The sequence below is a fragment of the Heteronotia binoei genome, chromosome 9 (assembly GCF_032191835.1).
Source record: "Heteronotia binoei isolate CCM8104 ecotype False Entrance Well chromosome 9, APGP_CSIRO_Hbin_v1, whole genome shotgun sequence".
NCBI lineage: Eukaryota > Metazoa > Chordata > Lepidosauria > Squamata > Gekkonidae > Heteronotia > Heteronotia binoei.
In genome coordinates this window covers 198,846-222,446 of record NC_083231.1, presented here as the reverse complement: position 1 = coordinate 222,446, position 23,601 = coordinate 198,846, and the positions used below count along the sequence as shown (strand labels likewise).

The 23,601-nt window shown below is 45.5% G+C and overlaps 1 protein-coding gene across 3 annotated transcripts in view; it reads right to left on the bottom strand.

Annotated features, from left to right (window-relative positions):
- HS3ST1 (heparan sulfate-glucosamine 3-sulfotransferase 1) overlaps positions 1-23,393 on the bottom strand; it is a 29,077-nt gene extending 5,684 nt beyond the window's left edge. The window contains exon 1 of one of the 3 annotated variants that reach the window (XR_009555783.1): positions 22,183-22,332. Coding sequence is in view for 1 of the 3 variants with exons in the window: in XM_060246111.1 (XP_060102094.1) it covers position 23,312 (1 nt within the window). In the remaining 2 variants the exon portion in view is untranslated. Of the gene's footprint in view, positions 1-22,025; positions 22,333-23,311 lie in introns of those variants that run through there. The other 2 variants (XM_060246111.1, XM_060246112.1) reach the window with 2 other exon arrangements.
- Positions 23,394-23,601: the final 208 nt, after the last annotated feature.

Genomic DNA, 23,601 nt, shown 5'->3' with positions numbered 1-23,601 from the left:
AAAGTCCTGTGGTAGTTTGCCTTGATCCCAGCAGGTGACAAGTACTTTGTGAAGTGTGCTATGTAGTACTATGCCCCCATGCTTCCAGATCTCTGGTAGGATTCCATCAACTCCCGCTGCCTTGCCACTTTTCAGTTGCTTGATGGCTTTAACAGTCTCTTCTAGGGTGGGGATCTCATCCAACTCTGTTTTCACTGGTTGAAGTGGGGTGAGGTGGATTGCTGAATCTTGAACTACGCGATTGGCACTGAAGAGAACCTGAAAATACTCCGACCACCAGTTCAGTATGGATGCCTTATCTGTGAGGAGCACCTGGCCGTCTGCACTATGCAAGGGACTCTGAGCCTGATGTGATGGACCATATACTGCCTTCAGGGCTTCGTAGAACCCTCTTAAATCACCAGTGTCTGCACATAGCTGGGTTCTCTCCACAAGCTTGGTCCACCACTCGTTCTGAATGTCTTGAAGCTTGCGCTGGAGGTTGCTACATACAGCGCAAAAGGTTGCTTTTTTCCCGGGACAGGAGGGCTGAGCAAGATGTGCTTGGTAGGCAGATCTCTTTTTCGCCAGTAATTCTTGGATCTCTTGATTGTTCTCGTCAAACCAGTCCTTGTTCTTCCTTGTGGAGAACCCGAGGACTTCTTCAGAGGTCAACAGGATGGTAGTTTTTAGGTGTTCCCAGAGTGCTTCTGGAGAAGGATCTGTGAGGCGACTGGGGTCCTCAATTCTTGTCTGGAGTTTTGCCTGGAAGGCAGCTTTAACTTCAGCTGACTGAAGGCTGCCAACCTGAAACTTCCTCCGGGGGATACCGCCTCTCCTGGGTGTAGATTTAAAGTGAAGATGGAGATTGCAGCGTACAAGACGATGATCCGTATGACATTCTGCACTGGGCATTACTCGGGTGTGTAAGACATCTCGAAGGTCTCTCTGGCGCACCAGAATGTAGTCAATAAGGTGCCAATAAGGTGTTCTACTGGAGCCCGGGAGAACCTGGACCAGGTTTTACAGGCTGTCGCAACGTGGCTTAGACTGAGTGGGCTGACGTTGAACCCAGCGAAGACAGAGGTTCTCTGTGTGGGTCGTGGCGCCCTAGGGAGGAAAATATCTCTCCCGACCTTTGACGGTGCGCCACTAATGGCGGCGCAGCAGGTAGAGTTTGGGTGTTCTACTGGAGCCTTCATTATCAATGGAGGCCCAGATAACAGCCACTGCCAAGTCAGCATTTTTCCATCTGAGGCGGGCGAGGCAGCTGGCCCCTTTCCTAGAGCGCCGGGACCTAGCAACGGTGATCCATGCGACGGTCACCTCAAGATTGGACTACTGTAACGCCCTCTACATGGGGCTGCCTTTGTGCCGGACCCGGAAGTTACAGCTAGTGCAGAATGCGGTGGCCAGGCTGTTGCTTGATCTCCCAAGATGGGAACATATACGGCCGGGGCTACGCGAACTGCACTGGCTACCGATTGTATACCAGGTCCAGTACAAAGTGCTGGTTATTACCTTTAAAGCCCTATATGGCCGAGGACCGACCTACCTGAGGGACCGTCTCTCCCCGTACGAGCCCCAGAGAGCACTGAGGTCGATAGGAAAAAACAGATTGACTACCCCTGGGCCAAAAGAAATTAAACTCCAGAATACCCGCACATGGTCCACTAAGACTTTTAGATGCTTTTCGCACATACTACTGCCAAGATAAGTCTCCCCCATCCTATAACTATGCATTAGATTTTTCCTACCTAAATGCAGAAGTTTACATTTATTTCTGTTAAAATTCATTTTATTGGTTTTAGCCCAGATTTCCAGCTTTGCTGGGTCTGATGCAGAGTCCAGCCACTTTCTGGTTTTCCATTCTAGCCAGTAAGGTGCTTCCAAGAAGTCCTCAAGGTACAAGTGCCCCATCACCACCATCAACTGGTAATCTAAGGTATACCATCAGTTAATGTATAGGTTCCATTTGTCTATCATGACTAAATATGATAAAGTTGTTTTAATAGCCACTCCCCCTTCCTTTGGAATTGTAACGGTGTGGAGGGAGCAGGCAGGCTGAGGGATTTCTAACATGATTATCAACATTCTTACCAAGCCACTGTTGGTGTATAAGTCCTCCGTCACCAGCATGAATGCAGCAAGGAGCAGCAGGTGGATCTACAATGACAGCATCTGACAGGTCAGGTCAGATCAACCTTGGAGGAGAGCCGGTTCAGGCTGGACTGTATCCAGGGGAAAGCACCTGCTGGAGTCAGCAATTGTGTGGACTGCCATAATCGCCATAATTGGCAGTGGACTACAGTGCCAGACAGTATTTCTCTCTATTGAGAGTTGGTTCCTGGCGTAGCACTTTGTCACTCAGTTTATTATATGTTATTCACCGCACCAGTTGTTTTGTATATAGTTTGTAAATACACTACTTTTATATTAGGTGCTGGTGTGAGGCTCAATTTTCTTCCTAGCATCGACCTGGTGGCAGTTCTCTGTTTAGCACTCTGCACATGAACCACTGACAGCTACAACTCCTAGCTACTAACACTGAGGTCAATCTCTATTTATTTCAATATGAATTTCTTCAACCTTAAATCTGAAGTTTACTGTTGTCAGTAAATTTCCTTGCTATGAACGTTTCCGGTGCCTTGCAGTGGGGTATTTGTGTTGGTCACAGAAGGCTATTTTACATGTTTTTTTAGGTAGACAAGGAATGTCTACATGCCAGAGAGAATCCAACTTTAAGCTGTTGGGATAACAGCCTTAGACCCACACCAGTCCGGCTTTCGTCCTGGTTATGGGACGGAGACAGTGCTGGTCGCCTTGGTGGATGACCTCCAGCGGCATCTGGACCGAGGCGGCGTGGCGGTGCTGATATTGTTGGACCTGTCGGCTGCATTTGATACGGTCGATCACCAGCTACTGGCCCGCCGGCTCGCCGACACGGGGATTGGGGGATTGGCCTTACAGTGGCTTTCCTCCTTCCTCGAAGGACGGGGACAAAGGGTGGCCATTGGGGGGGAGCGGTCCCGGAGGCACCCACTAGTATGCGGGGTGCCACAAGGGGCAGTTCTCTCCCCGGTGTTGTTTAACATCTATATGCGCCCCCTTGCCCAGATTGCCCGGAGGTTTGGGCTTGGGTGCCATCAATATGCTGATGACACCCAGCTCTATCTACTAATGGATGGCCGGCCTGGCTCCGTCCCAGAAAGCCTGGACCTAGCATTGCAAGCCGTGGCAGGTTGGCTCAGACTAAGCGGGCTGAAGTTGAATCCAACGAAGACAGAGGTCCTTTGCTTGGGTCGCGGTGCCTTGGGAAGGGAAATCCCCTTGCCGGTTCTTGACGGTGTGCAGCTTAAAGCGGCACATAAGGTCAGGAGCCTGGGGGTTCTTCTGGAGCCTTCATTATCAATGGAGGCACAGATAGCGGCCGCTGCCAAGTCCGCGTTTTTTCATCTTCGACGGGCGAAGCAGTTGGCCCCCTTCCTGGAGCGCCGTGACCTAGCAATGGTGATCCATGCTACGGTCACCTCGAGACTGGACTACTGCAACGCCCTCTACATGGGGCTGCCCTTGTGCCGAACTCGGCGGCTGCAGCTGGTGCAGAACGCGGCGGCTAGGCTGTTGCTGGGGCTCCCAAGATGGGAGCACATACAGCCGGGGCTGCGCGGGCTGCACTGGCTGCCAGTGGTATACCGAGTTCGCTACAAAGTGCTGGTTATTACCTTTAAAGCCCTATATGGCCGAGGACCTACCTACCTGAGGGACCGTCTCTCCCCATACGAGCCCCAGAGGGCACTGAGGTCATCTGGGAAAAACCAGTTGAATATCCCTGGGCCAAGGGAGGCCAGACTGAAGGCCACCCGGGATCGGGCCTTCTCTGTCACTGCTCCACTACTATGGAACCAACTTCCTGAGGAAGTGAGGGCCCTAAGAAGTTTAGATCAATTTCGTAGGGCCTGTAAGACCCACCTTTTCAGGATGGCCTTCAACTAGTGACAGAATCAATGACAAAGCTAGGCATGCTGCTGGAAATGTTTTAATGTCCTTTTTAGAAGTCTACCAAATCTAATGTTTATAACGCCACATTGTTATGTTATGTTAATTTTAATAATTTATAACTGTTTTAACCATGTTTTATAATGTAAAACCGATGTAATGTTTATTTTATGTTGTGAGCCGCCCTGAGCCCGCTCCGGCAGGGAGGGCGGGATAGAAATAAAAAATTATTATTATTATTATTATAAAATAAAACAGGTGCCACAAAACTAATATTTTCTGCACACATCTAAATATGTGACGTATGACTAACAGCACAAAGACAGGAAGGCAGGATTGGCCCCAGATCCAGAACTAAAAGGTAAAGGTAGTGCCCTGTGCAAGCATCGAGTCATTACCAACCCATGGGGTGTCACATCACAATGTTTTCTTGGAAGACTTTTTAAGGGGTGGTTTGCCATTGCCTTCCCTGGACATCTACACTTTCCCCGGAGCAAGCTGGGTACTCATTTTACTGACCTCGGAATGATGGAAAGCTGAGTCAACCTTGAGCCAGCTACCTGAACCCAACTTCTGCCAAAATCAAACTCAGGTTGTGAGAGGAGCTTGGACTGCAGTACTGCAGCTTGATAAAAAATCTGGGTTTGTTGCCATCTAGTGTCTGAAACGATCCTTAGTGTATGGATTCCTATTTGGGAGGTATTCCAGTCCCAAGTATCAGTGTATTTGCATACAAAAATATAACAATGCAACAAACATGAGACATTATATAGAACTCTTTTTAAAGTACCCTAAGAAATATACTTCAGGTCACAGTCTCCCCCCACATGTAGACCAAGCAGTATGGGCTTCTCCTTACCTAAACAAAGGAAATAATTTCTCCTATGCAAAAGTGTATTATAGGTTATCATACAAGACATTCCAAAACACGCTGATTTTATGGGCCTTTAAGAATAAATCTGGGAACTTCCGGTTTCGGCGACCCGTTGTTAGGAACGACTCAGACCGGCGCGTACAGAGCCACTCAATCAGGCAGTGGAGGGATCTCCTCCATCGGGAGACTCGTCCCTGGGACCCAGGAAGGGTCCTGGAAGGCAGACAGCTTGAGCTGCGGAACAGGGGTGACAGCGGTGGCTGCCTCCCGATCACGGCTCGCTGTGAGCCTCGCTGCTCCGATCACCATTTTTAAATGGCACTGGGGTTGACTGCCGGACTTCTTTTCTTTTCTTCACTTAGTGATTCTGCATGAGCTGGACAAGCTGCATCATTGTTATGAAGACTGTAAGTTCTCTTTCTTTTTTAATATCAAGACCTGCAGCATTGCTCTTTCAAGCAGGGGAAGTGGAGAGCTGGGATTGAAGTGGAACATAGTCAGAGGCAAAGGCTGAGAAGGGGGGGGGAATCTCTTTCTTTCTCTTCCAACGCTTCCAAAAGTTCCTGCCTAAGCTGGTGACTTTTACAACCCTTGCATGAGAAATATGAACCACACCAGTTTCTAAATATAGAAAAAACTTGATGGCTGAATTGAATTGTCTTGTTTTAAACTTCTTTCTGGAGAAAGACTTGGCTTTGGGAAAGTTGTCTGCAAGTATACATGGATGAGAGGAACAGCTGGTACAAGAAGCAATTTGAAGTTTATGACGAAGTGCTCTGAACAAATTTATGTGAGTTTTAAATAGACATTTAAATTCTTGCGGGCTTTGTATACTGGATTATAAAATATAGCTAGATTGTTGACTAAAGGAAGAATACCTGTGCAAACCTTCAAAGTGGATTATAAATTCCTGATGGTGGATATTATGGCTTTCTATTTTTATACATTCATTTTTCCCATATCATATTTGGAGTTTTTCATTTTTTAAAATTTTTATTTTGGGAATATCTGGATTAATTTGTTCTGGTTTATTCTATTTTTTTCTTCTTTTGGGCTATGTGTTTAATTTTTAACTTCTGATTTCACCTGTGGATTACAAATGGGGCATCCAGCCTTGGATTACAATTCATAACCTGGAGCAGTTGGGTGAGTTTGTTAAGACTTGGATTTTACTGAGCTATCATAGTTAGAAAAAAGTCACAGTGAACTGTTCTGTTTCAGTGAGTTGAACTATTTTGGCTAGGTGGCACTAAAGATGTTCTAAAAAGATTTTGTTTAGTATAAGTTTTATCATTCTTTTGGGTTTGATAAATTGTTGATAGAAGCTAGAAGGCTGTTTCTCTAAAATCACTGTATAATATTGGTATTGTTTGACAGATAATAGCTTATCTAATACAAACAGGAACACTGAGTTCCAAAACAAATTTTCAAGAGGCAGTGTACAGATCTTGTGGTTGTGAGTGCAAATATATTAATAAGAAAATAAAGCTGCGACTGGCTTTAAAGAAACAATTTTTAAAAAAGCTAATCGAGAAGGTAAACCACCAGTCCTTTCACCTAGCTCTTTGTCTGGCCCATGGAAATTTACAACCATGCAGGGAGATATGAAAGAAATTCAAAACTTTTTTGAACATGCTAATAAACCTGAAAGGTGGTTGGCCTACAGAATGAGAAAAGAGAATGCCAAAAGAATAATACTGGTTTTGAAAGACAAGAATAACAAAGAGAAAGTTCAAAGACAGGAGATAAGCCAAATCATGGAACAATTTTATATAAAATTATATGAAGACAAAAAAGTTCAAAAGGCAGATTTAGAAGAATACATTAGCCAAAATAATCTTACTAAATTTACAGAAGAACAACAAAAAATCTTAAATGAACCAATAATGATAAGGGAAGTGGGAGACGCAATGGCATCTCAAAAGAATGGTAAAGCCCTGGGTCCAGATGGATTACCTGCAGAGTTCTATAAAGCTTATGAGGAGTCCTTACTGTTACCATTCAAACGTCTCCTGGAAAGGATTCAAGAGGAAGCCCAAATACCAGCTTCATGGCAAGAAGCTACAATATCTTTAATTCCAAAAGAAGGTGCAGATTTGAAAGATATAAAAGACTCTCTTTCTTTTAAATGTGGACTATAAAATTTTTGCAGCAATACTGGCACAATGTCTGAAGAAAGCTCTACAGTCCACATCAAGACCAGGCTGGATTTCTTCCTAGAAGATATCTGAAAGACAATGTTAGAACAGTTTGTAATATAATGGAATACTATGAGAGTCACCTAGAGAAACAATTGGCATTAATCTGTTTGGACAACTGAAGGGAACAACAACTGCTGCAACAACTGAAGGGAATGGAATGTGGTAAAAATTTATTGAAAGCAATAGAATCAATATATTCCTTCCAAAGGTGATGGTGAATGGTGAATTAACAGAAGCAGTCGTGAGGTCCTGGAGGAGAAATTTAGGCTGCTAGGTGGGAGACTTAAGGCCAGGACCTCCAAGGTGGCCTTCTCGGAAGTGCTACCTGTTCCACGTGCAGGGCAGGAGAGACAGGCGCAAATTAGAAGTCTCAATGTGTGGATGAGACGATGGTGTAAGGAGGAAGGGTTTAAGTTTGTTAGGCACTGGGATGCTTTCTGGAACAAGCCGGAGCTGTACAAAAGTGACGGTCTCCACTTGTTTCCGGATGGAACCAGGCTGCTGGCGCTTAAAATCAAAAAGGTGGCAGAGCAGTTTTTAAACTAAATCTTGGGGGAAAGCCGACAGGAGATGGAATGTCTCTGGTTCGGGAGGACTCGTCTCAAAGAGATGAAGGGTTGGCTTCTATTTTTCTACCGAGTAACGGATCAGAGTTGTCCACTGTGATGGTGACAAACAGTATGGACTGTCTGCTAGAGTCTCGAGGCGGCAGGAGAGAGGTGGCGGGCCTAGCTTGCTTGGGAAATTATAAATGTTTGTATGCAAATGCTAGAAGTGTCCGAAGTAAAATTGGTGAATTGGAATGTTTAGTGTTGGGAGAAAACATAGACATTGTGGGAATTTCAGAAACTTGGTGGAATGAGGAGAATCAGTGGGACACGGTGATTCCTGGATATAAGTTATATCGGAAGGATAGGGAGGGAAGGGTTGGAGGTGGGGTGGCTCTGTATGTCAGAGAGGATATACGGTCCAGTAAGACTGAGGTCAGAGAATTAGATTCCCTTTTAGAAATGCTTTGGGTTGAAATAGAGGGCCCAAAAGGAAATTTAACTATGGGAGTTTGTTATCGCCCACCAAATCAAAAGAGAGAGGACGATTATAATATGATGGAGGGATTAAAGATAGCGGCTAAACGTAAAAACTGTGTCGTAATAGGTGATTTTAACTACCCGCAGATTGATTGGGTCAATATGTGTTCTGGTCGAGAGAAAGAGATTGAGTCTCTTGATGCTCTCAATGACTGTGCTATGGAGCAGATGGTCTCAGAACCTACCAGGGGTGGGGCGATCCTGGATCTGGTCCTAAGTAATGCCCAAGACTTGGTGAGAGACGTAAAAGTGATTGCGCCGCTTGGGAACAGTGACCATAATGTTATTGATTTCACCGTTTGTATAAATAGGGAGTTGCCCAAAAAGACCGCCACAACCACATTTAACTTTAAAAGGGGTAAATTCTCTGAGATGAGGAGGCATGTGAGGAGGAAACTGAAAGGAAAGGTAAATACGGTCAAAACCCTTGGGGAAGCTTGGAGACTATTTAAAACTATAATCCTAGAAGCTCAGATAAAATACATACCACAAGTTAGGAAAGGCACAAACAGGTATAAGAAGAGGCCAGCATGGTTAACAAACAAAGTAATGGAAGCTGTAAAAGGTAAGAAGGACTCCTTTAAGCGGTGGAAAACCAGTCCAAGTGAGATTAATAAAAGGGAACACAGGCAGTGGCAAATCAAATGCAAGACTGTGATCAGGCAGGCAAAAAGGGACTATGAGGAGCATATTGCAAAAAACATAAAGACCAACAATAAAAATTTCTTCAAATATATTAGAAGTAGGAAACCAGCCAGGGAAGCAGTGGGGCCCTTGGATGACCATGGGGTAAAAGGATTACTGAAGGAGGATGGGGAAATGGCTGAGAAGCTGAATGCATTTTTTGCCTCCGTCTTCACCGTGGAAGATGAGAAGTGTTTGCCCACCCCAGAACCACTAATATTGGAAGGGGTGTTGAAAGACCTGAGTCAGATTGAGGTGACAAAAGAGGAGGTCCTACAACTAATAGACAAATTAAAAACTAATAAGTCACCGGGTCCGGATGGCATACATCCGAGAGTTCTGAAAGAACCCAAAGTTGAACTTGTGGATCTTCTAACAAAAATCTGTAATCTTTCATTGAAATCTGCCTCCGTTCCTGAGGACTGGAAGGTAGCAAATGTCACCCCCATCTTTAAAAAGGGTTCCAGAGGAGATCCGGGAAATTACAGGCCAGTCAGTCTGACTTCAATACTGGGAAAGTTGGTAGAAACCATTATCAAGGACAGAATGAGTAGGCACATTGATGAACACGGGTTATTGAGGAAGACTCAGCATGGGTTCTGCAAGGGAAGATCTTGCTTCACTAACCTGTTACATTTCTTTGAGGGGGTGAACAAACATGTGGACAAAGGAGACCCGATAGATGTTGTTTACCTTGACTTCCAGAAAGCTTTTGATAAAGTTCCTCATCAAAGGCTCCTTAGAAAGCTTGAGAGTCATGGAGTAAAAGGACAGGTCCTCTTGTGGATCAAAAACTGGCTGAGTAATAGGAAGCAGAGAGTGAGTATAAATGGGCAGTCTTCGCAGTGGAGGACGGTAAGCAGTGGGGTGCCGCAGGGCTCGGTACTGGGTCCCATCCTCTTTAACTTGTTCATAAATGATTTAGAGTTGGGAGTGAGCAGTGAAGTGGCCAAATTTGCGGATGACACTAAATTGTTCAGGGTGGTGAGAACCAGAGAGGATTGTGAGGAACTCCAAAGGGATCTGTTGAGGCTGGGTGAGTGGGCGTCAACGTGGCAGATGCGGTTCAATGTGGCCAAGTGCAAAGTAATGCACATTGGGGCCAAGAATCCCAGCTACAAATACAAGTTGATGGGGTGTGAACTGGCAGAGACAGACCAAGAGAGAGATCTTGGGGTCATGGTAGATAATTCACTGAAAATGTCAAGACAGTGTGCGTTTGCAATAAAAAAGGCCAACGCCATGCTGGGAATTATTAGGAAGGGAATTGAAAACAAATCAGCCAGTATCATAATGCCTCTGTATAAATCGATGGTGCGGTCTCATTTGGAGTACTGTGTGCAGTTCTGGTCGCCGCACCTCAAAAAGGATATTATAGCATTGGAGAAAGTTCAGAAAAGGGCAACTAAAATGATTAAAGGGCTGGAACACCTTCCCTATGAAGAAAGGTTGAAACGCTTAGGGCTCTTTAGCTTGGAGAAACGTCGACTGAGGGGTGACATGATAGAAGTTTACAAGATAATGCATGGGATGGAGAAAGTAGAGAAAGAAGTACTTTTCTCCCTTTCTCACAATACAAGAACTCGTGGGCATTCGATGAAATTGCTGAGCAGACAGGTTAAAACGGATAAAAGGAAGTACTTCTTCACCCAAAGGGTGATTAACATGTGGAATTCACTGCCACAGGAGGTGGTGGCGTCCACAAGCATAGCCACCTTCAAGAAGGGGTTAGATAAAAATATGGAGCAGAGGTCCATCAGTGGCTATTAGCCACAGTGTGTGTGTGTGTGTATATATGTATATGTATATATATACACACACATATATATATATATATATTTGGCCGCTGTGTGACACAGAATGTTGGACTGGATGGGCCATTGGCCTGATCTAACATGGCTTCTCTTATGTTCTTATGTTCAATTGATATTCAAAAAGATACATGGTTGCCCACTGTCACCACTCCTTTTTATCTTGTGCTTAGAGATACTGAATAACCAAATAAGAGAAGATACAAGTATTAAGGGAGTGGTGGTAAAAGGTGAACAATACAAATTAAGAGCCTTTGCGGATGACCTGGTCTAGATGACCTAGAGCAGCCAATAGATACAATTGACTGTCTTATAAACAAGATCAATCAATTTGGTTACTGGGCAGGACTGAATATCAACTGTCATAAAACAAAATTCCTGACGAAGAATATGACAATAAAACAAATCCAACTTCTCCAACAAAAATCAGGGTTTCTGTATGAGAAAAGAATCAAATATGTAGGTGTACTCATCTCAAACAAATGCAGTAGTTTAAAAATGGACAGTTATAATAAACTACTCAAAGAAATTAAAAATTTTAAATGGCATGACTTGAATTTATACTTAATGGGAAGAATAGCCTCAATAAAGACGAACATTTTGCCAAGACTGTTATTTTTATTCCAAACTATTCCAATACTCCTAAATAGTGGGTTCTTTCAAGAATTGAACAAGATGGTTTCTAAATATATTTGGCAAGGCAAAAAACCAAGAATCAAACTAAAGATACTCCAAGACTCTAAACTGAGAGCAGGTATGGGTCTTCCAGATTGGCAATTGTATTATAAAGCTTCTGTGCTCCTGTGGGTAAGAGACTGGATACTATAGAATGATAAGAGACAATTGCAGCTAGAGGGACATGATCTTAATTTGGTATTTATGGTATCAAAGACCTGAAGGACATTCTTATTTTAAGAATCATTGGCTCTGGAAATCTCTGTACCACACATGGTCATGGTTAAAAATGAGAATTTACCAGAAAATTCCAAGTAGCTCATGAATTTTAGCTCCTGTGGAAGCATCCACTCCTCCAAATCTTTTAAAACCTAATCAGAGTTACAGATATGATGATCTGCTGAAAAAAGATAATCAACTGAAAACCAGAGAAGAGCCAGAAAACATGGATATTACAATGAGTTGGTGGTTGAGAATGCAAGTTGAATCCAGGTATGCCAAAGACAAGATAACAGGCTTTAACTCAGAGCAATATCCTTTTGATAAAATCTTTCTAGGTCCTCAAGAAAAGCTAATCTCTAAACTATATGCATACTTATGACAGATGAAGATGCAAGATAAGGTAGTAAAAGATTGTATGGTCCAATGGGTGAAAAACTTGGGACATAATATCACGTTAGAAGAATGGGAGAGGCTGTGGAAATTCAACATTAAACCAAGTCAGTAATCTTTAAAGAAAATCTGTATGTTTTATAGATGGTATAAATTGTGTAAGATGTATACTAATATGTCTAACAAATGTTGGAAATGTACTAAACAGGTGGGTTCTTTTTATCATATGTGGTGGACATGTGAGATGGTGAAAGACTATTGGAAAATGGTTCATGAACTATCACAGAAGATTACGAAGATACAGATTCAATTCAAACCAGAATATATTTTTATTGAATATATTTCCTGAGGACTACTCCAAAGAGATGAGACATTTGTTGGCACATGTTAACACAGCGGCCAGGATTCTTCTGGCACAGAGACGGAAGTTTCAGGAGACTCCCATGAGAATGGACTTAGTGGGAAATTTTGGAAACAGATGAGCTGGAAGAAGAAGCAAGAAGAATCTAAGGAAGAAGCAAGAAAATACTGGTTGAAATTCTATACTTGGCTAGATACTCAAGACTCTTAAGATTCTTTGGTGTGAGCTTATATCTTCTTTCTCCTATATTTTTCATTGTAAGACTGCCTTTGTTGGAAATGTCAACCTAAATAGGTACTTTAACAAGAAGATTTACAATATAAATGTATCAAAATGCTGATTATCTAAAGCTAAGAGATAATAATATGTAACAACTTATGTATTTTAAGAAAGTATATTAGATGCAGACGTATTCTATGAAAGTATACTACATGAAGATTAAGACAGATTTGTAACTATAATTTCTTACTCCCTCTTACCCTTAATTTCTAGAAAACTAATAAAACTCTTAAAATGGAAGAATAAATCTGGGAAATCATCATCATCATTTGATTTAATGAATTGCCCAATCCTAGCTAGCGCCAGACTCTGCGCAATGTGCATCATGTCATATAAAATAGATTACATAATACATAAATTAAAATCAATAAAACCCAGATTAAAACGCAGAGGCGCCCTTCTAATTTTGTTTAATTCTGGACTAATGGGTGCCATGATGGAGGAGGGAGACTCAGAGAAATGGAGGATGGGGTGCCAGCTAGGCAACCTTCGCTATTCTCATTCAAAAGCCTGGTGGAATGTCTCTACCTTACAGCCCCTGTGGAATATCATAAGGTCCTGCAGGGCCCTGCTGTCTTTTGCAAGAGAGTTCTACCAGGTCGGGGCTAGGACCAAGAACACCTAGGCCCTCAATGAGGACAGTCAGACCTCTTTAGGGCCAGAGATCACCAACAAGTTCTTACCAGAAGAGCATAGCACTCTTCTAGGAACATAATGGAGGAGATGGTCCTGAACATACATTGGTCCTAGACCACTCAAGTCCTTGAAGAACCCTGAATCTGAATAGGTTCTTATTTATTTATATTATATATAGTTTGCCTTTCTCACTGAGACTCAAAGAGGATTAAAAGTGATTACTTTTTATATTTTGTGTCTGCTCCTGGAAGTCATGTCGACCTCTGGTGACTGACCCCTACTGGGGGCCTGGAGGATATTCAGAGAGGTGGCTGAATAAAGCCTTATCCTGACCTCCTGACTGCTGATATTCCAGGGAGGTTTCCCATCCAAGTACTTGCCATAGCATGAATCCATAGCATGATATATCTAATAAGCAACTTTACCAAACATCAGTTAGAACAAAGCATATTTTTTCCTGGATCAATCTGTTCTGAAGGAGCCCCTATTTCCTTTACAAAAACGCCCTCCTGAACAATTTTGTTTCACAGAATTGGTAACATGCCATGAGTATAGAAATCTTTCTGACCTTTGCAGGCAGGCCATTTTAGGGGGGGGGGGGGGAGCCACTACCAAGAAAGCCACATGTATTTGAAGCAGTGCTCCCTCTAAGCTGTGGAGTCTTGTGAGCTAAAATTCATGAACTACTTGCATGAAAGCTGTGAGTGGGTGATTTGGCTACTGCATAAATTAGTTTGCTCTGGGGCCATCCTTCCTGAGCTAAGACTAAAATGTGTGAGCCAGAGACTAAAGAACTGTGAGCTAGCTCACACTAACTCAATTTAGAGGGAACACTGAATTCTGAAGAAGTGTGCATGCACATGAAAGCTTACACCTTAAATAAAATTTTGTTCATTTTAAAGGTGCCACAGAACTTTGTTCTGCTGCTTCAAACCAACATGACTACCCACCTGAATATCTACTTGTATGGGCAGTTGAGTTGTTGGTCTTAGGTTCCCAAGGATCCTAAACACAAGCCTTTTCTAATTTGAGTTCTTGGGAGGAGGGGGGTGAAGTCTGACTCCAACAAAAATGAGTGCATAAGTGTTCTTTTAATTTTTAAATATCGCATAACGATTCAGGTTTATCTGTAAATAAATCCTAAATGCAACATTAACATCTTAATCTTAAAGAGACTGAGATAAAAGCTTCTCTTGTTGATTTAAGTTCTTCTAAGAATGCTTAGGATAATAGTTCATTATTATAGGCAGAGTGACAAATGAATACTCTTTCAGAGTTCATAAGAACCATGATGGAAAAGGACTGTAGAGACATTAGATGTCAGAAAAGAGAAACTACAATGAGATAAAAGCAGTCTGTTTCAGAGCACTAGATGGCAAAATAAGCATTAAAAGGGACCATCAAAAATCTTCAGCTGGTTCTTGTTTCCATGCAAACTGTCAAATGAGAACCTGGTCCATTCTGTGTGTCATCAAGCCACCTTTGACTAAATCCACTGGGTCATCTAATCAGTTTTAACTGGCAGCATCTCTTTAAAAACTGCTGGTTGGGAATATTTTCCAACTCCAGGACCTAAAATTCCTTAAGTAGAAATACCAGCCACTGAATATGGGTTAAGGTTGTCAATCTTCAGGTGGGGCTGGAGAATTCTTGGAATTCCAACTCATCTCCAGACCACAGTGATCAGTTTCCCTGGTGCAAATGTTTGCCTTGAGGGGGGGTTGTATAGCATTATATCTCACTGAGGTCCCTCTTCTTTCCAGACTCTGCACTCCCCAGGCTCTGCCCCCAGATCTCCAGGAATTTTCTAACCCAGAGTTGGTCACCTTAACCTTTTTGAAAGCAACATAATACTAAAAGCAGAACTGCATGTTACGAGACAAGCCTGGAGTTCCCAAGACAACATTAGCCCCCAATTGTCCATTTCCCCCAATTCCCTGCAGCCCTTACCTTGCTTAGTCTTTGTCCATGAGGATCTGCCTCCAGGTGTCACAGGAGGCTGTTGTGGGGAGGGAAGATCTGCTCTACTAGACTAATAGTGTGAGATATAATCCCAAGAAGGTAAATGATCCTAATTGCGTAATCTATCCAGAAAAGCAAGCAATACATTACAACCACAGCACCAAAGAGGGAAAAAAAATTTCCAGAGGCCTCTCAGGACCGGAGGCATGACTCAGTCTGTCATGTCAGTTTCTGGCCTTGAAGGGCCAGAGAACTACTCCCAGCTTCTCCAGTACATGGCCTAATAGGTTTTCTCTAGATGCCCAACTAATTTTGCTTTAAATGAGGACCAGATCCTGCAGTGCTCAGTGGTGGCTTTTAAAAAGTCATTCTATCCACAAACTAAGCCATGAGAGTGGGGGGGGGGGTGTAAATGCCCTCCCTGGCATTTGTTTTCTAAGCATTTCATTGGCCTCTGTGGCTGCCAATGCCAGCACAGCATCTGTGAAATAACAGCTTTTTACATTGTGCTAGTACAGCATATCCAATTCTGTGCCCTTCTCTGGTTGCTACAGTATACTCTACAAAGAAGCCACAAGGGTCTTAGGAGGCTATTTCTCTTGGCAAGTGAAGAATAACTCTAGTGCAAAGGAATGACATTTGTACAGAGGACCAGACAAATGACTAAGGATCAACCACAATCACAATCAAGCACAGTGGTGCGATCACAGCCAAAATGCAACAGTCCCTCTGTTTCGTAGAACAACAAACACATACTTGTCAGCTTATACACTAATAGCATTGTCTCATAGGTCAACAAAATGCTTACGTAATTGTGAGTGACATTCTCTTGAGCATTTAGCAGCACAATCTGACAAGAGTCCATGTTGACTAATTTTCCACTTCAGCTCAGTTTTGATAATGTATGGGAGGCTGATGATACCATAATACAATTGCTACTTTCTACTTAAGGGAACTAGGCAGGTATTGGAGGCAACATAATTTGGATGATCCCCAGTTACCCAGTCTTCCAAACATTACTGAGATTTGGCTGGAATCATGAGGAAGCACTCTGTGTTGCTTCCATTTCATTTCACCAGTGCATTAACCCAGTGATTTTACGACCAAGTTCCATTCTGCTGCAGCTGCATTATGCAGCCCAAACACATCTGAATGAGCTCCCCATTAGTAGCCTGTGATACTGGACATTGTTAAAGTTAAGCCCAGGAACCCCTCGCTTTTTTATTTTGGAAGAGTTTGTGGGTTGTTGTGATGCTCTGCATTGTCTGACCTCAACTGCCTTCATTCACAGTCTTTTGATGTGATTTCAACCTATGAACTTTTTTGTAAGCCATCTTGAAGATTATTATTATGGAAGACAACGAGAAGCTTTCCAAAGGAAGAGTGGGATAAAAAAACAGGAATCACAATAAAGATAGCGTTGGATATGCAAAATGGTTATTTTTGAATATCCTGTTTTAGGGAAAGTTCGGGGGGGGGGTGCAAGGATGAGTTGCTCTTAACTGAAGGGTAGAAAAATTCCAAGAAAAGGAAGAGAGGCACCCACGATGCAGCCAATGTCATTTATGTCCCTGTGGGTCATCCTAACATCTCCTCCACCAGCTCCTTTACCAATAACTGAGTTTTTATATAGATTGCTGAGCATCTCCTACTCTAACTGAACAATCATAAGGAAGGAGGGAAGCTGAAAGCACTCAGGGAGCCAACTGACCCTTGTGTCATGTATGTCAGCATAAGGGCCAGTTATTTCTGGCTGCTCTGTCACTTTTGGGTACTGTGACAGTATGGTTGTGGGCAGTTTGGGGGGTATGGTCAAAGTTAATCAGCTCCCTGAGCCCTTCCAGCCTGGGAACACCTCCCACCAAAAGCGGAAAGTTATGTCAACAAAAACCACGGCAACAAAAGCCCATAGGCACCAATGGAACTGAAAGCTCAAGTCATTCCCCCACCACTGTAGCCATGCCAATTGGGCTTGGAGGAGCTCAGGATGCCGACTACAGGTTTTGCCAATCGCCACCCTCCCCGTGGCAGCCAAGCCTCCTCTCCAGCACCCAATCACACACACTCAACTACATAACTTGCAGTAACCTAACAGGGTCCAGCTTGTCTTTTATCTTTTATTCTTACACACGGCTGTATTGTGTGAATAAGTCATAATGTATCTCTTTGCCCTGGGACTACACACAGTGTGTTGGCCAAGGTCGGCTTATCCAGACACATTTCCAGCTTGCTTTGAAAACCAAAGGAATGGAATGAACTATGGGGGGAAGGAATGTGATTGGTGGGTTTCAGTGCTTTTGAACTGTGCAATGTATGGACCCCAAGAATACGTAGGTGGGCTTTGCTCGTGAAAACTAGTTTTAGCAAGGACTTGCTTGACTGTTATGTTTTCCCTATCAAATAAAACCTTTGAAAGAACTTAGGTACGTTGACTGGTGAAGAACTTGCAGTACAGGCAGGACATCTTATGGCTCAGCAGTTTAGGTGTGCGCCCCAGGACTCTGTCTCAGAGCTTCCTGCCATGCAGACTTAAAACAAGTGGCAAGGGACTTTAGTGATGAAAGAAGCACTTAGCACTAACACCCAAAGAAGAGAGAAAGTCCACACTCTATGGCTGACTTCTCCCATTTCAGAACTCTCACAGGTACCCCACCATTGGAGGTGCAACCCCAAGGGACAACCACGTACTGACAGATAATGCTCCCCCATTTCCCTCACCTGAGGCCAGGAGCTGCAACAGCATCTCCTGCACTCAAGCCCAGCACTGAATTTATGAAGAGGCAGCACAAGCCATGGGTGTGCATCTTGATGGCCCCCGATATACCTTGAGAAAAGACACAAGGAAAGTTTCCCAGGAGATCTCGGGGTGGGGGGGGGAGATACTCTAACATTTGCCTGGTTCCCACCCTCAGCAGAGGACAAGGCATGTCTGTGATGGGGGGGGGGCAGTCTGGCAACTGCTCCTCCATATATGGTGAGCCAGCTGACCGTGCAACCCTCAAACGCCTTTCCTTGCAGATCAGAACCTCAAGCAACAGCTGCAGGTGCTGCTGTGGGTGGATGGCCAGCAATCTGTGAGCACTTCAGCACAGGACAGGGGAGTTTGATCTGGATGGCACAATCATGTGCCTCAAGGGGATTCGTGATGAGCCCCCCGCCCCAAGAGGCTTCATTTGCAGATGCTGTCAGGACACATCCATGCCTGAGGCCACCATGGCTGGACGTGTCTCTGTCTTACTTTCTTGCAGATGAAGAGTCAACAGGGATGCTTGACAGTCCTGCCCCCCACACTCTGCTCAGTCTGAAGTGGACCATTGCACCCAACCAGCCCTTCCAAGTTCCACCTGCCATGCCATCCCACTTAGACGCATGCCATGATGGGATCCTCAGTCCTCTTCCTCATGGCCCCATGGAGGAAGTGAATGGAGTCTTCACACCTCACCATGGTTCAATACTGTGTTGTACCACAACTGTGTTGGTTCAAACTACATCACAGGAGCTCCAAACCACTCACTCCTTCTCCCATCTGTCACTCTCCCTGCAGGCTTCCCTAAGACATGTCTAAGAAGGAGGGCTCCCAAGTGCCTTGGGTGGCTGTGGATGGTTGTGCAGGTCCCACTGGGCATAGTCATCTGCCAAACTTAGCAGGTGCCCAGAAGCACAGACAGGTTCCCTCCCTCATCTCATAGGTTTCTGTGTGAAAGGGGGAGGGACCAGAAGGTGGTCTGGGTGACAGACAGGCCAGCTTGGCACAGTGGTTTCACCAGTGGAGAGCCAGTTTGGTGTAGTGGTGAAGTGTGCGGACTCATCTGGGAGAACTGGGTTTGATTCCCCACTCCTCCACTTGCACCAGCTAGAATGGCCTTGGGTCAGCCATAGCTCTGGCAGAGGTTGTCCTTGAAAGGGCAGCTGCTGTGAGAGCCCTCTCAGCCCCACCCACCTCACAGGGTGTCTGTTGTGGGGAGGAAGGGAAAGGAGATTGTGAGCCGCTCTGCAACTCTGGCCTTGAAAGAGCAGCTGCTGTGAGAGCCCTCTCCAGCCCCACCCAGCTCACAGGGTGTCTGTTGTGGGGGAGGAAGGTAAGGGAGATTGTGAGTCGCTCTGAGACTCTTCGGAGTGGAGGGCAGGATATAAATCCAATATCTTCTTCTTCTACCATGAGTCTAGATCTAGGAGACCCAGATTTCAATTCCCACTTATTCCGTGGAAGCTAGATGTTTAGCTGTGGACCAGATACACACTCTCAGCCTAACCATCCTCACAGGGTTGTAGTGAGAATGAAATGGAGGAGAGGGGAATGACGTAAGCCACTTGGGGAAGAAAAATCAGAAACAAAATGAGTAAACTAACACTGCTCCAGGAAGGAGAAGCTTTTGCCACTAAGAGGAAAGACATCTGAGAAAAAGAAGATGACGAAGATGATGACGATGATATTAGATTTATATCCTGCCCTTCACTCTGAAACTCAGAGTCTCAGAATGGCTTACAGTTTCCTTTACCTTCCTGCCCCACAACAGACACCCTGTGAGGTGGGTGGGACTGAGAGAGCTCTCCCAGAAGCTGCCCTTTCAATGAGAGCTCTGTGAGAGATATAGCTGACCCAAGGCCATTCTAGTAGCTGTAAGTGGAGGAGTGGGGAATCAGTTCTCCCAGATAAGAGTCTGTGCACTTAACCACTACACCAAACTGTGAATGTGACACTGAGAGGGCAGGGGATCGTGGGGGTCCCTGGAGTCAGTGGTTGGGGGAAGCCAATGCAGCAAGGCAACTTAATGTTTTTGAGGGGAATAGGTTTTGTGGGAGTATGCCCATTGGACATATTGGCATGTATGAACAACAAATGACTCGCATTGTTTTCATTGCAATACATCACACATGGAGAGGAAAGCAGAATGGATTTGAAATGGCAGTCTCTGGCCACTGATTGCTCTGGAACAGGAATGACAGAGCCCAGAGTAGAATGACAGTCATTCCAGTCCAAGATCACCTCTGCTCCATCAAGGAGGGAATTGGGGGCTCCGAGGGTGGTGCTGCATATCTCCACATCTGAGCCTGCCCCGGTAACCCCCTCTTCTGCCCCACCACTGACAGGGGAGGTGCAGGAGTGCCCCCACCAATTGTCAGCACGAACCCTTTCACATTAACAGGTACCTGGATCTGAGCGAGTGGGGGCTGTGTGCCTGGAAATTAGAGGAACTCCTTTGGCCTGTCCCTCTTCACCCCCTGAGATGGACGCTGGACTCCACCCCCTTGCCACATGGCCCCTGATGGGTCGTGGTGGACATGTCCATCATAGTGCTACCACCTCAACATGATGCTGCCACTGACTGCCATAGCACAGCTGTTATAGACGCTCCCCAAGTTACGAACAGAATACACTGCAAACACAACTTTGTCTGCTGGCTGCTGTGCAACTTAAGCTGTTACATGGCAGCCAGCTGCTGTGGTGCAGGGCATAGTGCAATATTGCTTTGTAAGTCTTAGTTCTGAGTTTTAAAGTTAAAATCTTTGTTTCCTCTCTCAATATACCATATTTGACAGATACAAAAATTGGATAACTGTCTACTTTTCAGAGTATTCTCTATTTGATAAAATCAAGAGAGTTCTAACAAAGGTTATTAAACAATGACAGTCTTTGAGAGGAATTAAGACAATAACACTGGCTCTGTTGGACTGCTTTAAATATTCTGCCTACAAACGCCTTCCTGACTTAATGAATGGAAGGGAGGGCAGGATGTCTTGCCAACTCATCAATCTGGAGAGTAGCTTGCCAGTTGGAGTGGGAATTAATAACATCAAAGATGTCATTAAGATACATTAACAGCAATGCTTCATTTATCTTTCAGTTCATCTCACTTAAAAGGGGAAATTCTTCTTCAACTGCTCTCAACTGACCAGGGAGCGCAGAAGATTTCTCATCCTGTGTCTGCAGCAATGCAACTTTCAGCTTACAAGAAGACAAATGGTACACCCCCAGGCTCTGAATACTTTCTTCTTAACATGGCACACAAAGGGGTGACACTGCTGCTTTCAAAGAGAGCCAAGCTTGGAGGTACTGGAATTAAAACTGTTCTTGTCAAAACTTTTTGAAAAGGGCCAAACCTGGTATCATGCCAGGAGACCTGCATTTCACACAGCTATTTTTATATTTTTAAAGTGTAAATTGGAGTGGGATGGCACAGAGAGATCTTTCTCTTGGTACACAGAACAGTTCTCAGTCACCCCTCAATAGCTGGGTTTGCTTTCTGAACTGTAGGGGACAATATACAGACACCAATATGGAAAAAACACCTCAGCGGCAGCCCTGGAAAAAGTCTGTGGGGGGGGGGGCAATTCTCATCCTCTGCATCCCCAATCCAGATCCATTTATGACTGCAGGTAAGTTATTTGTACACTTTAAAAGAATGACATCACATCTCCTGGTGGCCCACCTGGGAACTGGGCACCCAACTCACTGGACCTATTGACCTAAACGGGCTGATCCCTAGAAAGTTTACAGTCGGAATTAGGTCTATCAGGAGTTGGTGAAACTCGGACGTTCTTCGACAGAAAACGATGTGCTTCCTCACAGAAAATCAAAACTAGCCCCCTTAGGGCTGTTTCTCATACTGACTGCGCAGGGCTTGCCACCCTCCATATCCCCTCCTCCGACCAAGTGGCTGAGGGATGGAGCTCCCCCGTCCTGGGATACCGTGGAAGGCTTGCAGGGCGCCCTGGTCCCAATAAAAGCAAGCAAGGCAAAGGATGGCGAACATCCGGTAGCAGAAAATGCAGCTCCGTGGGGTCGAAATGCCAAGTGGCACACGCGCTTTCTGCTGCTCGTCATCGTTCAGCCCCGCCCCGCCCCCCCCCCGTCCCTCGTACCCGGACACGGCCGCTCAGGGGCTCTTTCCACTTAGTCCAGATGTGCGCCGGTGGCTCGTGTGGCTGCCAAGGGTCTCTTCGGTGCAAACTGCCCGTCGGAGGCTCCCCCTGCCCCAGCGGCCCCGCCGCTCTCCGCCCGGCCCTCCCGTCGCCTTACGTGGGGAAGGCGGCGCAGCGTTGCCTGCCCGGCGGGCTCGGTGGCTCCAGCTGCGCCATCAGCCCGGGCGGCGTCGGGCGCACCCACAACAGCGCCGCGCTGCCGCCGGAGGAGGAGGAGAAGCGGCCGCACGACTGGCGAGAAGGAAAAGAAGCCGAGGCAGCCGCGGAGCCAATCCCAGAGGGGGCGGGGCGGGGCCTGGCGACGGGCGGCGCCACCAACCAGCGCCCGCCGCGCTCCAGGTAGGCTCACCGGCCCCCCGCCCGGCCTTTCCTGACGCCCGGCCGGCCTGGCCTTCTCTGGCAGCCTGAAGTCGCGGCCCAACCCCGGCTCTCCGAGGAGCTCGACTGTCTGGAGCAGGAGGAAAACGCCCCTGGGGAAGGGCTCAAGGGTCCAGGAACACCTTCCAGACCAACAAAAACTCAAGGAAAGCTCCCCGCCCCGCCGCAACAGGTGCTCGTGGACTCCTGCTCTGTTCTGCCCTTGCCAACCAGAGCCCGGCCTTTGGACGCTGGTGCTGCCCTGTTGGGTGTGCTTTGCTTTGGCTTGATGTGCTTAAGAACATCAGAGGAGGTCTGCTGGATCAGGGCAGTGACACAGTGACCAACCTAGGGTTGCCAAGTCCAATTTAAGAAATATCTGGGGACTTTGGGGGTGGAGCCAGGAGACATTGGGGGTGGAGCCAGGAGCAAGGGTGTGACAAGCATAATTGAACTCCAAGGGAGTTCTGGCCATCGCATTTAAAGGGACAGCACAGCTTTTTAAATGCCTTCCTTCCATAGGAAATAATTAAGGATAGGGCACATTCTTTTGGGGCTCATAGAACTGGACCCCCTGGTCCAATCGTTTTGAAACTTGGGGGGTATTTTGGGGAGAGGCACTAGATGCTATACTAAAATTTGGTGCCTCTACCTCAAACAACAGCCCCCCCAGAGCCCCTGATACCTGCGGATCAATTCCTCATTATTCCCTATGGGAATTGTTCTCCATAGGAAATAATTGTCCAGTAAACATTTCTCTCCCCCCCCCCCCACCGCCACTTTCTGATGACCCTAAAGCAGGGGGGGGGGCTCCAAACCTGGGGATTGGCAATCCTCTCTCTTTCAAACACATACACATACACACTTACTGGCTCTGGTTCCTCCACAACGACATCTGAAAAGAACAGAGGCTATGCTGCGCACTCTCTCTCTCTCACACACACACTTAGTTGCTCCGAAATGAAAGCAAAGCAAAACAAACCGAGGGACTGTGTTGCTGACCCTTCCCATGAAGTACTTTCTGCTCATCCTTAAAGGTACACAGACACACACACATTTTGAAATGGACCTGTTTGCGGGTTTCTAAACCTGGCCAAGATCTAGAGCTGCATGGTGGCTGTGGGAGCGGGGCTTCCCCAGCCAGCCTGCTGACTTGGGG